Here is a 15,766-nt window from a genome sequence, read left to right on the forward strand (position 1 = left end):
CTCTAAATCTGGTCTCAAATACACAATGAAGACCTTTAAAGGTCAGGTTACCTTAAGATGGACCTCGAGTCTAATGGAAATTGCACATTGTTATTGGTCTCTCTGAATATTATGAAAGCAGAGGGAACTGCTAAAAAGATGCATTTAAAAAGCTAAAGCTAGTGTTTTACTAATTTTAGTATAATTCAGACATGATTCTAGCTTTTATTAATATTTTATTAATTTTATTTTTGTATTTTCAACTTTATTTTTAGTTAAACTTTAAGCAATTATTTTATGTTTTATAGTTTGTATTAATGTTTAGGTTTGTAGTTATTTTAGTTCATCAAGTAAAAGTAATTGTAAAAGTAAAAAGTTGCCTTGACAAGTTTTTATGTATATTATTTTATTTCAGTTGGCATTTCTTTCTTTCGGGTAATATTTTATTTCAAGCAATGAAAAGGTTTTTAGTTTTTCACTTATATTACTATTATTGAGATATTGTTTTTTTTTTTTTTTATAAATATTTGAATACGTTTTTATGTTTATGCTTTACATTTTCATTTCAGTTAAAGTTTTATTAAATTTGTTGTGTTTTGTAATTGCTATTAATTTGTTTTTTTAATGTTTTTAATATATTTTTTTATTTCAGTATTAGTTTTAGTACATTAGGTTAAACTAAGTGAAAATTATAAATGTTGCTTGTCAACTAGCTGTAAAAAAAATTGTTTAACTTTTTATATATTTTATTTTTATTTCAGTTAATGTTTATTTAATTCAATTAATGTTTAATTTCCTTTCTTTTTTTATTTTTATTTATGGCTTTAGTTTAGTTAACTATAACCCTGGTTTACTTACATACTGGCTCCTTTGTCCTATTTATCATGTTTCAAACAATATATGCATATAAAACGTGTTTTTTACAGGAGGACTTCAAGTGTGCCTGTATGTCAGGTCAAATTTTACTGAGCACATTTTTAGTGCGCTTCGTTGCCATATGTCAGAGGTCAAAGGTCAGCGGAGGTGACCTCTCATGTGCTGTTGCTCTGATCACCATAGTCAGATCTATAAAGGCACTTGAGTGACCAGAAACATTTACGGAGATGCAAAACAATAATAGATGTTTGCAAATGATTTAGCATCTGCAGCAGGTTTTATGGTTGCATGAATATATACAAAAGATTTTATTGGTCAATATAGGATTCTTACCCATATTTAATGCAGTGAGGGAGTTCATCTGTCTGTTTTTTTCTGTCCTGCTTTTTTCTTCCACAAACAGACATTAAAGCATTAAAAACTAAAACTCAATAAAAATCTAAAGAGACCCTTCACTAAATCAATGGCTGAACCGGTTCACTTTCACCCTCCTTCAGAAAGGTTCAGGGGTTCAGAGAAGGTCAAAGGTCAACCGTTTGTGTTAAATTCTCCAGGAGAGATGTTGCGTAACGCGCCACCGTTTATGATGTGTCACGTGGCGGAAACGTTTCATTGGCATTCAAAAGAAGAAGCTCTGAAGGTCAAGAGTGTTCAGGTGCCGTTTACTGCCTTTTAAATAACAGGTGCTTATCAATAACTCTCAGTGCTTCATGTCTACCGCTTAAAAACATGAGAGTTTCACAGCAAAATCAGCCTGATTCCACCAGATATACAGAGAACTCAAAGCAGCTGAATGGAAAACTGGCCACTTACAAACAGAGAGTGTCAGGGTTCTGTCACTTCGGTCTAGTTTATTCATGGTTTTGTGACGGAGCCCTGACACTCCCTTCTTGTCTTGTTTTTTGGTGAGCGCGTGGCTTCGAGTGTGCTCGAGCTGCGCGCTCTCTTGTCTGCGTGCTCTGTTTCATGTTGGGGCGTGGTGTTCGGATCCCGGCACTCCTGTCTTGTTCAGACTCTGTTCTGGTTTCGTGTCGGGGTTCGGACACTCACGCTCCAGGTTTGTTCTTGCTGGGGAGCGTGCGATTTCGAGTTTGCTCGGGTCGTGCGCTCCTCTGTCCTCTGTCTCTGTGTGTGTGCGTTTTGTTCGGCACGCGGTTCGGTTTCGGCCGCGTGCTTTTTCTTGTTTTGTTTTGATCTGTGCTTTCATGTTTGTCATGTTTTGTGAACATGCAGCTGATGAGTCTCCTCGTTAGCTGCGTGTTCGTGTCCTGTCTTGCACATGGCTAGTGATTTGTTTTGCTGGCCATGTGCTTGTGTTTTTGTTTTGTGTGAGCACATGGCTTGTCTTGTTTGGTTCTATGTGCCATGTGCTCATGTCAATTGTCTTGACCCCACCCACCTTGTTTCCTAATTATTGGTTAAATTTCCCCACCTGTGTTTACCTCATTACCCTCCTCATTGGCTCCCTTTATAATCTCCTTGTGTTTGCAGTCCCGTGCTGGTTCGTCGTCGACCCTACCCTCATGAAGTCCTGTCCTGTCCTGCCTTGCCTTGCCTTGTCTTGCCCTGCCTTGCCAGTGTGTTTTCCCCTACGGGGTAGTTTTTGTTTGTTTGTTTATTTTATTTTATAATTAATAAAGCCCGATTTTCCTCCTGCATTTGAGTCCTCGCTCTATCCCTGCACCCAACCTTGACAGAACGAACCAGCCAGATGAGGACTCAGCGGAGGAAGGGCTTGCGCCATCCACCACCCTCCACTCTCTCCAGCCCCCTCTACCAACGCATCCTCCAGTTCAAGGCCCTGAGCTCCCTCCGTCAACAGGGCACTGATGTCAGGAGGTTCGCCCTGGAGTTCAGTGGTGCTGCAGAGGGGTTGGGGTTCAATGATCCGGCCCTCAAGGATCTTTTCAACAGTGCCCTTGACGAGCCCCTCAACTGGTGGAGGATGAGGGGGCTGGACCACCTGACTTTTTGGGAATGGGTGGAGTTCCTGGCCCGTTCCCAAGCTAAGGAGGCTGGTGTACCTCAGGTGGTGGTCAACGAAGCTGCAGCTTCCCCAGTGGCGGCTGATGAAGCTGCAGCGTCCCCAGGGGCGACCGACGGAGCTGCAGCGCCCCCAGCGGCGGCTGATGAAGCTGCAGAGCCCCCAGCATCGCCCGACGGCGATGCAGCAGTTCCCCACTCTCAGAGACGGAGGAGGAGGAGGAGGAACAGGAGGAAGGCTTCTTCCACCCTTCAAGGCCTGGAGGCCGTTCCAGAGCCCTCTGCTGGCCAGGAGGCCATCTCTGAGTCACCCAAGCTGCTTGCCCTGCCGGCCCCGCCCAAGCTTCTTGCCCTGCCGGCCCCACCAGAACTTCTTGCCCTACCGGCCCCACACAAGCTCCTTGCCCTGCCGGCCCCGCCCAAGCTTCTTGCCCTGCCGGCCCCACCCGAGCGGCTTGCCCTGATGCCAGCGCCGCCCGAGCTCCTTGCCCTGCCGGCGCCGCCCAAGCTCCTTTCCCTGCAGTCTCTGCCCAGACTCAAGCCCCTTGCCCTGCCGGTGCCGCCCAAGCCCCTTGCCCTGCCGTCTCTGCCCAGACTCAAGCTCCTTGCCCTGCCGGCTCCGCTCAACCTCCTTGCCCTGCCGGCGCCGTCCAAGCTCCTTACCCTGCAGTCTCTGCCCAGACTCAAGCCCCTTGCCCTGCCGGCGCCACCCAAGCTCCTTACCCTGCAGTCCCTGCCCAGACTCAAGCTCCTTGCCCTGCTGGCTCCGCTCAACCTCCTTGGCCTGCCAGCGCCGCCCAAGCTCCTTTCTCTGATGCCCTTGTCGGCTGCCAAGTTGCTGGTCCTGCTCTGGCCTCCTGCCGGGGTTCCAGAGGCGCAAGAGCCCGCCTGGTCCGTCCCTCCAGCTCCACCCTGGTCCCCAGCCAGGACTCCTGGACTGCTGGAGCCCGTCTGGTCCGTCCCTCCAGCTCCTCCCTGGCCCTCAGCCAGGACTCCTGGACTGCTGGAGCCCGCCTGGTCCGTCCCTCCAGCTCCACCCTGGCCCTCAGCCAGGACTCCTGGACTGCTGGAGCCCGCCTGGTCCGTCCCTCCTGCTCCACCCTGGCCCGCAGCCAGGACTCCTGAAAGGCTGGAGCCCCACTGGTCCGTCCCTCCAGCTCCACCCTGGCCCTCAGCCAGGACTCCAGAACTGTTGGAGCCTCCCTGGCTCAACCCTCCCGTCCCACCCTGGACCATCCTAAAGACTTCCTGGGCTTAGTTTCTGGCACTGGCTTGGCTTCCCCCCCCCTCCCACCCTTCCTTGTCTCTGTGTGTTGACCCCTGTCTGTCTTGTGTTCTCAGGTTTGTACCAGTCTTGTCTTTTGTCATGTTTCTGTCTTGTTTTTGGTGTCCTCCTTAGGGACGCCAGGTGGCGTCCCTTTGGGGAGGGGTAGTGTCAGGGTTCTGTCACTTCGGTCTAGTTTATTCATGGTTTTGTGACGGAGCCCTGACACTCCCTTCTTGTCTTGTTTTTTGGTGAGCGCGTGGCTTCGAGTGTGCTCGAGCTGCGCGCTCTCTTGTCTGCGTGCTCTGTTTCATGTTGGGGCGTGGTGTTCGGATCCCGGCACTCCTGTCTTGTTCAGACTCTGTTCTGGTTTCGTGTCGGGGTTCGGACACTCACGCTCCAGGTTTGTTCTTGCTGGGGAGCGTGCGATTTCGAGTTTGCTCGGGTCGTGCGCTCCTCTGTCCTCTGTCTCTGTGTGTGTGCGTTTTGTTCGGCACGTGGTTCGGTTTCGGCCGCGTGCTTTTTCTTGTTTTGTTTTGATCTGTGCTTTCATGTTTGTCATGTTTTGTGAACATGCAGCTGATGAGTCTCCTCGTTAGCTGCGTGTTCGTGTCCTGTCTTGCACATGGCTAGTGATTTGTTTTGCTGGCCATGTGCTTGTGTTTTTGTTTTGTGTGAGCACATGGCTTGTCTTGTTTGGTTCTATGTGCCATGTGCTCATGTCAATTGTCTTGACCCCACCCACCTTGTTTCCTAATTATTGGTTAAATTTCCCCACCTGTGTTTACCTCATTACCCTCCTCATTGGCTCCCTTTATAATCTCCTTGTGTTTGCAGTCCCGTGCTGGTTCGTCGTCGACCCTACCCTCATGAAGTCCTGTCCTGTCCTGCCTTGCCTTGCCTTGTCTTGCCCTGCCTTGCCAGTGTGTTTTCCCCTACGGGGTAGTTTTTGTTTGTTTGTTTATTTTATTTTATAATTAATAAAGCCCGATTTTCCTCCTGCATTTGAGTCCTCGCTCTATCCCTGCACCCAACCCTGACAGAGAGTCTCTTCTGCTCACCAAAGCTGCATTTATTTGATCAAAAATGCATTATCAAATTGTGAAATATAGAATTTAAAACAGCTGTTTTCTATGTGAATATCTATTAAAATGTAATTTATTCCTGTGATCAAAGCTGTATTTTCAGCATCATTACGCCAGTCTTCAGTGTCACATGATCTTCAGAAATCATTCTAATATACTGATTTACTGATCAACAAACATTTCTGATTATTATCAAAACAAATCAAGTATTTTTGTGCAAACCATGATACACTACCATTAAAAAAAAAAAAGAATACAATCATTTTATTCAGCAAGGATGCATTTTTATGAAAAACTCTGCAGCTTTATTGGCAATAGATGCTTTACTGTTGTTCAGTTTAATCAGACTGTGAATCCTCCCCTGACAGCTTTACATTTTAATTTGATCTGCAGGAGATTCTTTATTTCTCACTGACTGTAATCTCTGGAGTGTCTCTCCTTTCTTTGCCCTTGTTCTCTTGCAGCGACCCCAGGACTCTATCCTGATCGTGCCGCTGCTTTTAAATTAATATATTGATATTGACAAGCCATCTGCTGCAGGGCATACATTATTGGGAGGAAGAAGGCTTTGATCACGTGTCTTTTAGCATCCATGATGACATATACACCTCCTCTGGGATGAACAACGCTGCTGGTGCCATTTTGAAACGTGTTCAGCAGCAGAAGCTTCAACAATCTACATTTACATTCATGCATTTGGCAGATGCTTTTATGCAAAGAGACTTGCATGCATGCATTTGATCAGATCATGCATTGCATAGGAATCTAATCTTTTTCACAAGTAACACTGTGATGGTAAATTAAGTAGAACTCAAAAAAAGTATATTATTTAATGGTGCTTATGTACAAATGTTTGTTTTACTGTTTTTAATAAAAAAATAAAAAAAACACTATATTACATGCAATATTCACTGTACAAAAAATACTGTACAGTACCTCGCTAATGAGACTAAATCATTATTAATAATTGAATGAATGACATAATCACATGCGATATAACATAGAAATATTAAAATAATAATTCTTATACTTACCACAAATTATATATTATAATGAGAATTTGAGAGAAAATTTTCTTAATTTTTGTGCAATGCAACCTTTTTTCAGTAGGAACTATTTTAAAGCAAATCACCTACAAAAGTACAAAAATAAAGCAAATACTATAATAAAAATAAATACTATGAATGTATATAAATACACATTAGATGTCAAAACTATTCTGTGTGTGTGTGTGTATGTATGTACACACACACAGAATAGTTTTGACATCTAAAAATGTGTATTTATATACATTCACAGTGTCACTATTTTTAATCCCAGCAGTAGTGTGTTTGCTGAGTTTCCTGTGATTTACATGCGATTTACATTGGTCAATATTCTAATCATCTTGATGAAGGTTGTGCTGGTTAAAAGGACGGCTAATCAGTGTGAGTACTGTCCAGCCCTCCGGCCACTGCTGACCCCGCGACCCCCTGAGTGACCCTCGGGTCAAAGGTCAGCTCCTGAGGTCAACCATCTCTGGCCACTGCACTGGACAGAGTCGTCTCCATGGATACACAGGCACCTGAGAGACTGTGGGAGTCATGGAAACGACCCCTGGAGATCCGGCTGGTGTTTCCTGAGAAGACCTTCGACTCCCTCTGCTGGATCTGAACAAACAGACCCTGCAGCTCACAAAGAACAAAAGCTGCTGGGGGATTTTGCTTGTGCTGCAATAAAATGTTCATTATAACCTCAATCTGGTGTCAGTCTGCATGTAAAATTAGTCGAGACGTATACAGCAAGCTGGAAGCATTTCAAACTGTGCTGTACCCTTCACATTTATATTTTTTAAAACAGAATTTCGGAAATATTCCATATAGTGTGTTTCCACACTAGCCTATTGATCCTTAATGCCACTTCCTTTCGTTTTGAGATTAGAAATCTTTCATTCTCAATGCAAGAAGAACAATTAAGCGAACAGATGTCTTTGTCTTCAGAGTTTTCTGCTCATATGTGCTGAGATCTGCAGTGTTTACATTCATCATTCTTGGTGAATCATGGCCCTCTAGTGATGTAGCAGTATACAACACTTCATGCTCTAATCTCCTGCTCATACACAATGATAATCACAGTTGTAACACATATTATATTATATTACACATTTGGAATAATTAAGCTTTTTAAATGTTTTTGAAAGAGACTCTTCTGCTCGCCAAGGCTGCATTTATTTAATCAAAAATTCATAAAAAAAAAAAATAATGAAACATTATTACAATTTAAAACAGCTGTTTTCTATTTGAATATCTGTTAAACTGTAATTTATTTCTGTGATCTGCAGCTGTATTTTCAGCATCATTACTCCAGTCTTCAGTGTCACATGATCTTCAGAAATCATAATAATATACTGATTTACTGCTCAACAAACATTTCTGATTATTATCAATGTTGAACACAGTTGTGCTGCTCAATATTTCTGTGGAACCCGTTTATTTGAACCTGTGCTCAGGTAACAAACACCTGGTCATGTGACTCTTTGATTGATGACGTATGATCGCTTCTGTGGACCTCAGGAGTCTTGTTGTTGTTTTCAGGCGTTTTTGTGAATTTTGCGCTAAAAGTTTTATATTTATTGCTGATTCTGCGTGATTATGTCCACGGATGTTTTGGAAGCCACAGTAAGTACATTCAATATCGTATATATTAAAGAGACAGTTTTACCGCCGTTTATGTCACAAGTGTTATTGGACTGTCGCGTTCAATTTATGTTTTAATGTTTCCTTATACTTCTTAATGAAGATATTAAGTTAAAAATGAGGGAAAACTCTAACTTTAATGAAGCTCGTCACGTTGGAAGATCGAGGTTTGAGCAAAACAAGAGTAGGTATTTTTGTGACTTCTAGCCTGTTTTGTGTTTCTTGCTTAAATTCTGCAAATGAATGTCATACAATATTTTATGTAGATGAAAAATGTCTTTCTCAGTTTGAAACAGTTCTTTTGCCTGGATTGGTCAAAGTAGCCTATGAAAGGAAACACGTTTATAACACGTTTTTGGCTTGTAAGTTAGATATGATCTTCATATAATTTGATGAAGTTTATAAGTTTGAAGTTCTACAGAAGACAAGAGTGTCATTATCTAGCTTGAGTCGACTCATTTCAGTTCAATAAAAGAGTCTATGAATGGATGACAAAACACTTGTCCATTTACACCTTCGTTTAATTGAACTCAGAACAAATACAAATGTGGGTTTTTCCACCTGCTGTTAATGCAGTCAAGAGCGATCAGATCATGATTCCATCATTTAAGTCTAAGTGTAGTCTGGATTTGATCTGCAATAATGCACAGAATGCACTTGAAGGAATTTGAATCTGATCTTTATTCACAATTTACATCATTTTAAGACATTAGAGTGTTGTTTTGTATTATATGATAGATTAAATAAGACACATGCATTAATATTTAGTACTTAATGTTAACATATCAGTGAAAGTGACATTATTAATACTCAGATACTGTCAGACCTGTACTGCATGCAGTTAATAGTAGAATTTAAAATGCATGATTTTCAAAAGACTCATTTACTGCAGTTTTAAACGCATATTTTGTCAAACATAAGTATTTTGTATATTTAGGAACTAATCATTATTGCTAATAACAATGAGATAAAAAAAGACAACCTGAAGTTTTAAAAAGCATGTAAAAACAATTTCAATTGTTATCAAAAGCAAAAACTCAGATCTCCAAATAAAGAGGTGATTAGTTTCATTTAATGATTATTTAAATGGTTTTATATTGTAGAGTAGATAGTTCAAACTTCAAACTTTTTTTAAGGCTTCATAACTTTTATAACCTAATCCTAACAGTCTAAGAGTTTCTTCAGAGGTGTTCTTGAACTACATAATATACATAGACTTAAATCAAAGAATAAAAAGAATCATTCATTTTTCTTCACTGATTATACATTATGCTTGTTCAGAAGTATTTGTCCAAACTCTCAATAGCGTCCTCTTTTGAGTGGTTTCTCCATTCATCTGGGATCTCTCCCCGACCCTGAAATTTTCTCTCATAGTACTTTTCCAGCTCTTTCTGGAATCTGCAGACAAACCACTTCCAGTACGACAGCTCAGTGAGGTCAGGGGTGATGCGCCATTCAGCATAAACACCTCCTGCTGATTTGTAATCTTTATATGGAATGGATTCTTTAGATTCATGAGTTGGATAAAATCTCTTAGTACTTGTTACTAGAGTTGTGCAAAAGTCTGCACAAAGATATTGTGTTCTTCTATAATGCCACCCATTCAGTCCATTAGGTCGATGGAAAGGAACACTGTGAAGTTGTGGTTTGTGGTTTTCTGCTGTGTTGGTGCAGATGGCTTTACAGAACGGACACTGAACCCAACAGCATGTACAGAGGTGTTCATTTAGAATCTCATCTGGCCTGTCCTTATATTCCAGCTTCTGTAGAAATGATTCTGTACTGAATTCCTTACTCATGTCAGAAATTGCAAAAGGAAGTTCTTTTCTTATTACCTCGGCTAGGAGTTTTACATCAACATCATCACGACTCACTCCACCAAGGTCCTTTTCAGAGAATATCAGCACATCTGATAAATTCAGCATGAAAATCTTCAACCACAGATCAGCATCTCCACTATCATCAACCTCTTCAGATGCTCTCTGCACTGCTTCTATGATCTGATTCTCTTTCTGCCTTAAATCATCTTTAATTTTGGGCAGAACACTGATGTTGAAGTTATCATTTAAATACAGACTGACTTCATCTCTGATGAAACTCTTGAAGTATTCTTTGGGTTTATGAATGTAGGTTATGTATGTCTCAAAATCCTCCTTTTCTGACAGAGTCATGAGGATGTGTTTCTCCAGATTAGATCTGTTTCCATTCAGTGATTCACAGTTTGATCTCATTTCATCTGCCAAATCTTGTGCAGTTTTCTTGTAGACACTCTGCTGAATGGGTTTTTTCAGTTTATTACAGATGATCTCTCCTATAATGGCAGCTGATGTTGCTCCCTGACAGTATTTCTGGAAAATTCTGTAATACTCTTCTCTTTTTATTGTAAAGTAGAGAACCGGATCATTACCGTTCCTGAAAAGGTTGTGTTGTTCCATGAATGTCATTTGTTCTTTTTTGAATATGGCAAGTACCAAATTACTGAAGAAGTGTTTCTTGAATGTATATTTCTCTTTATATTCTTCCTCATGTTCTACTAACTTTGCTATGATGAAACCAGTGAGTTCATGAATGTAAGTTTTATTGTAGCCCATTTTTGCTATGTTATATGACATAATCATTTTATTTACTTGCAGAACAATGTCTGTAATTAGTTGGTTGATTTGGGCATCATACTCTCTAGAACTGTGCCACCACATATGTTTTTTTCTAGATTTATTAATCTGAATATACTCTGAATAGCTTGACATGTTCAAAATTTTTGTCTTGAGGTTTAAAAAACTTTCATTGTTACTAAGGACCTCCTTCATGTCTTTTAAAATGTCAATGTCTTGGACTTGAGGTGTGTCCTTGGTAATCTCACTCAAACAATGATTCCAAAATGAATCAAACTCTCTTTGCAGGATCTTATCATCTTTTGCTTTCTCTTTGAAAGTTAAGGCAAGATTTTTGGCCTTCTCAAGGAGAGTGTTTTCATTTTGTGTCCTCTGAGCGTCAATGTTTTTCCTCAGGTCTCGCTGCTGAAGCACCACATTCAGTTTCCTCTGTGTTTCCCTAATAATGTTTTCCTGTATGTGTGAGACTTTTATTTCAAAAGATGTTTTCCACTGAATCAGTATACTGGCATTGGTGTCTCTCTCAAAGAATTCTGACATAGATTTTTTCACTTCTGTACTTTTTACATTTAGTTCTTCTTGAAGATGTGTTTCCTCAACCTCACTGATTGCTCCATTTTCTATTTGGTTCTGTAGTTTGTTTTCAGTTTCCAGCATGGCCTTCCTAAGACTCCAGGTCCACTTACTGTATTCTGTCTCCAATCTCCTGTATGTGGCGATCTCCAGGGCATTTTTGAAGCTGAACACAAACCGTTCCTTCAGCAAAGCTTCCCAGAGATTTTTAATGTGAATTTTTATGTCTGTCAGCATCATGCCATTTGATTTTGAGACATGTGAAAGAATAGTTTTCTTAAGGTCTTGAACGTTTTCACAATATGAAGGGTTTGGTGGTGCCATGGGTGGGGTGCCTTCCCAGAGCTGAGCAAAATACACCACATCCTTCTGTACATCAAATCTAATGACATCACTGAAACGTTCTGCATCACAGACTTCACCTTCAGCAGCGAGTTTTGTCATCTTATCTAGTGTCTCCTGCAGTCGTCTCCTTCCCTCCATGTTTTTCTCTCTAGCTGTGACGTCTGAAACGTTCTGATGCACAAACACACAGCCGGGATGCAGTCTGACCTCATTCATTCTCATGAAGGCCTGAACCACAATCTGAAGAATGTCCTGCATCTCAGACGGGTTTTCTCCAAAGATGTTGATCAATGTCATATTTCCAAGACCAACAACAAATGTGGCCAATTCATTGTCATGATGTCTTGTTGAACTTCCAGCCAGTTCTAGAGCACGAAGACCCTCAGTATCAACAACCAGAATATAGTCAAAGTTCTTCTGTGTTTTCATCTCGTCTGAGACTCTGACCAGCTGCATGAAGGCTCCTCTGGTGCACCTGCCAGCGCTGACCACAAACTGGAGTCCAAACATTGCATTCAGCATGGTGGATTTCCCAGAGCTCTGAAGCCCTAAAACTGACAGAACAAAGACTCTCTGATCTCCCACTTTCTGGATGAGTTGATCTAGAACAGCACTGATCCAGATCACAGGAACATGAGCTGTATCTCCATCCATCAGCTCTAGAGGAAACCCAGAGATCATCATCCGTGCTGCAAGACTTGGGAGAGAAGAGAAGTTAATCTTCAAGTCTTTCATGTTCTCCTTCACAGATGAACATGATTCATAGATCTGACCGATCTCCCTCATGATGTGCTCCAAACCAAATGTTGCATCTTGAAGTTTCTTAGATAATTTCACAAGTTCTGTTTGTTTTGGCAACAGTTCTGCAGATTTATTACTGCTCTTACTTAGTTTTGAGAGTTCTGACCATGTTTTATCATACTCTTGATGTAGACTAGAAAGATCAGCTGAGGTATGTTCATCCAGGAGGATTCTGAGCCATTTAAGAAAAAACATTGATTTATTTGTAACATGTGAGTTCATTTGTTTCATGAATAAATGTATAAACTCACTGATGGGAGCTTTATGCTGCTCTTCACGGATTTTCATCATCTCAATTTTTTTTTTACTAATTTCCATGTCTGGGTCATCTCCTTGAGGTCGATTTAGTTCTTTATTCATCTTACACCACTGATGCCACAGTTCGCCCTGACAGGGCAGAACAGATTTTTTGATTTCTGTCAGATGTTTTCTCTTCAGTAAATTAATCATTTGCTGTGCTGCCTCCTTTCCTCTCCTGCAGTCATCATCATCTTCCTCATCTACTCTGATGTCTGAGTGTTTGGACACGTCTTCAAGTCTGAAAGTGGAAGCAGATTCTGAAAGACAATTTGAAATAGCTTGTCTGAGATCTTCAGACACTTCTGCCTGACCTCTGTCTTTCAAACCAATTTTATATTTTCCATTCCTCTGCTCAGTGAGAGCTAAATCATTTTCGGGAAGAAGGCAAATCAGTGGCTTTGGGTCCTTGTAAAGGCTTTGGATTTTTGTCATTCCTTCGTCATTCCTGCTGAGCTGTGGTAAGACGACAACATTGACTGAGGCCTCTTTAGTCATTATATCCAGCTGTTTCTCATGTTCTCCTGCATCACCGTGTAGATTACAGAAGGCAATGCGGCTGGTGAATTTATCATCATGTGTCCCAGAAGGGCAGAACCAGGCGATCTCCACCACTCCATCCATCAGGACTCTGGTTCTGCTGCTGCCTGGACAGTGTCTGTGGAAGAACGTGTGGTGTCTCTCGTTGATCAGACTGTTCATCAGCTGAGACTTGGATGAGGACACAGAGCCAAATCTGAAGAAAAACACCATTGGAGTCGCTGCCTTCCAGACCGGCTGGTTTTGACTGATGGTTTCATAGTTGTTGTTTTTTATCTTCCAGCTCTGGTTAATTTCTCTAAATGTCCAGAGAGGAAACTCAATCTGTTGTGTGAATGGATCAGGAACAAGCAGAGGCAGAGCGTACCGGCACTGGGACAGTTTAGTGACCATCAGCTGCTTCAGGAAACCATCAGCACAATGAAACACAGCCATCTGAACATCCATCGGGTGAATAGGGTCTGTGTTGCTCTCTCTTTCATCAGACAAAGATGGTTCTTCAAAAAGTTCACTAAACACATCAACAGTGTCTTCAGATGATTGTTTGGCTTTTTGTTGTTTTTCATTGTGATGCTCACTAGTCTTTGTAACAGTGATACTTCTGGCTTTGTAGTTCATCATCAGTAGTTTTTGTAAGAACATGTGAACCAGTTCTTCCTCGGTACAAGACCCATGGGACTGCAATGAATGTGCAGTTATCTCAAGAACATCTGAAGCTCTCAGTTTATAGTTGAACTTGGCTTCAAGTTGAAGTCTGTGAAAAAGTCCCTCTACTTCTTTTTTCAGTTCTTTTCCTCTTGTTCCAAGGTCTTTGGCTGTTTTGGCCTGTAAAATAAACTAACAGTCATTTGTCTAACAGGATATTTTCTGCAAACAGATTTCCAGACACCATATAGCTTTATCCTTCAGTCAGACGTGATCAAGAGCTTACACTTGGATACTTTTATAAAACAATTTAAATTTAGAGGTATAGATGTGCAGCAGTATTGCCTGTACATTTATTTAATTTAGTCAGTTAGCAGACGCTTTTATCCAAAGAGACTTACAAATGAAGACAACAGAAGCAATCAATTGTAATATTAAAACAACTAAAACAGATCCAAAACTAAAAGCTAAAACTTTAAAAATACTATATATGCACATTTAAAAATAAAGAAATTAAATAAAAATGCATACAACTAAATTTCTCAAAACTTAACATTAAATGAAAACAAAAAATAAAGCTAAAAACAATTCAAAATATTAAAGGAACAAAAGGTATGAGTATAATTATGATTCTAATTATTATTGGAAATATTATTACTAATTATAATTGAAGTACTAAAATAACTCAAATTAAATAAACCTAAAACTTAATTAAAAAAACCTATACAGACATAAATAAAAAAAACTAATAAAAGGACAAACATTACTACAACTTTAACTAAAATTAAAATAGATAACAAATACAAATCAAACTACATTAGTTTATCAGTAATCCTAAAAAAATAACACTGAGCCAAACACACATGCTAAAAATACAACAACTTACTTACACATAGTAGTAGTAAAGAGGAGAAATAAATATACTATACGATACTACTATCCCTTGCCGGTGTCCCTGTATAGTGGAGTCGCACGGTAGAGTCGATGGTCTTTACACTCTTCGGTCTTCACACGAGTGCTGCCGCGATGGCTGCTGTGGTAAACTAAGCTTTTTTATACTCGTATAGCAAAATACTAATTGAATTAAACTGAACCAACTTTCCTGTTTATCACAACAAACGGCCAAGCAAGCCACGACACTGACAAGGGACGCGATACAGTACAAGACCAAACGCCATATCAGCACGTCTCCACACAGTAAACAAAACAAGCCTTTCCTAGCAACAACAACTGCTCTAAACGCTAATGAGAAGTAAATACACTTACAAAAACACTGTGCATTTTTCTTCCCCTGGGCAATGAATTTGTTCCACTTAGTTTCTCTCATAACTGATTTATATAGTGAGAATAAACTATTTTTGTATGATTCAACAGACTTTTGTATGACCACTATTTTCAACATCTGCACCCTTCATCTCTTTGGCATTATGGGGTATGTACTGTAGATTGATGTGAAGCAAAAGTTTAGCATTAGCTTGCAACTTGCAACAATTAAAAAAAAACATATATATATCCCATATAGCCAAGTGTTTTCAGTGGTTAGTTTACACTTCACACAGAACTTACCCTGTCTCTCTCTTTTTCTTTTGTGGTTGTGTTGTCCATGTTGTCTTCAACAGTTCTGGTTTGATCTTGTAAGTAAAAAGAAAGTAGACTTTGTGTTGGTTAGTTTGTAACCACCTAAGTTTTTATCTGCCATTTACAGAGCAATTCATATGGCATAAGGAATATTAAATGACTCCTTTAATGGACAGAATTAATTGACTACTATATCACAAATAACAGCATAAAGATAAACACCTGAGTTTCCTCATCTGATATGTTACAAAGTGTTGCTGAAGGACAAATAGAATACACAAACGAGAATCCAATAAAGAGTCTTTAAAAATAAAGCACGGGTAACCAGGGGTCCATTCTTCGTACCTTGCTTAATACATCTGAAATTATTTAAAAGATGCCAGATCTTCTAATTGTGATAAATGATCTCTGGTTAATTTGGTTCTTCAAACAAATTTGCAGATTTGATTAAAATGTCTGGATTAAGTTGTCTAAGATTACTGCGTGTTCTCGTGGTCCCCAAAAAGGGCAGAT

At 40.3% G+C, this 15,766-nt stretch overlaps 1 protein-coding gene across 1 annotated transcript; it reads right to left on the reverse strand.

Moving 5' to 3' along the window:
• Positions 1–9,139: 9,139 nt before the first annotated feature.
• Positions 9,140–15,280, reverse strand: LOC306845754 (interferon-induced very large GTPase 1-like; the record flags this gene model as incomplete). Its single annotated transcript, XM_079378733.1, has 2 exons — positions 9,140–13,855; positions 15,242–15,280. The coding sequence occupies 2 exons, from the start codon at positions 15,278–15,280 to the stop codon at positions 9,140–9,142; spliced, it is 4,755 nt and encodes a 1,584-aa protein (XP_079234859.1).
• Between the last annotated feature and the right edge of the window lie 486 nt (positions 15,281–15,766).

Source organism: Barbus barbus (assembly GCF_936440315.1).
Source record: "Barbus barbus genome assembly, chromosome: 26".
Taxonomy (NCBI): Eukaryota; Metazoa; Chordata; class Actinopteri; order Cypriniformes; family Cyprinidae; genus Barbus; species Barbus barbus.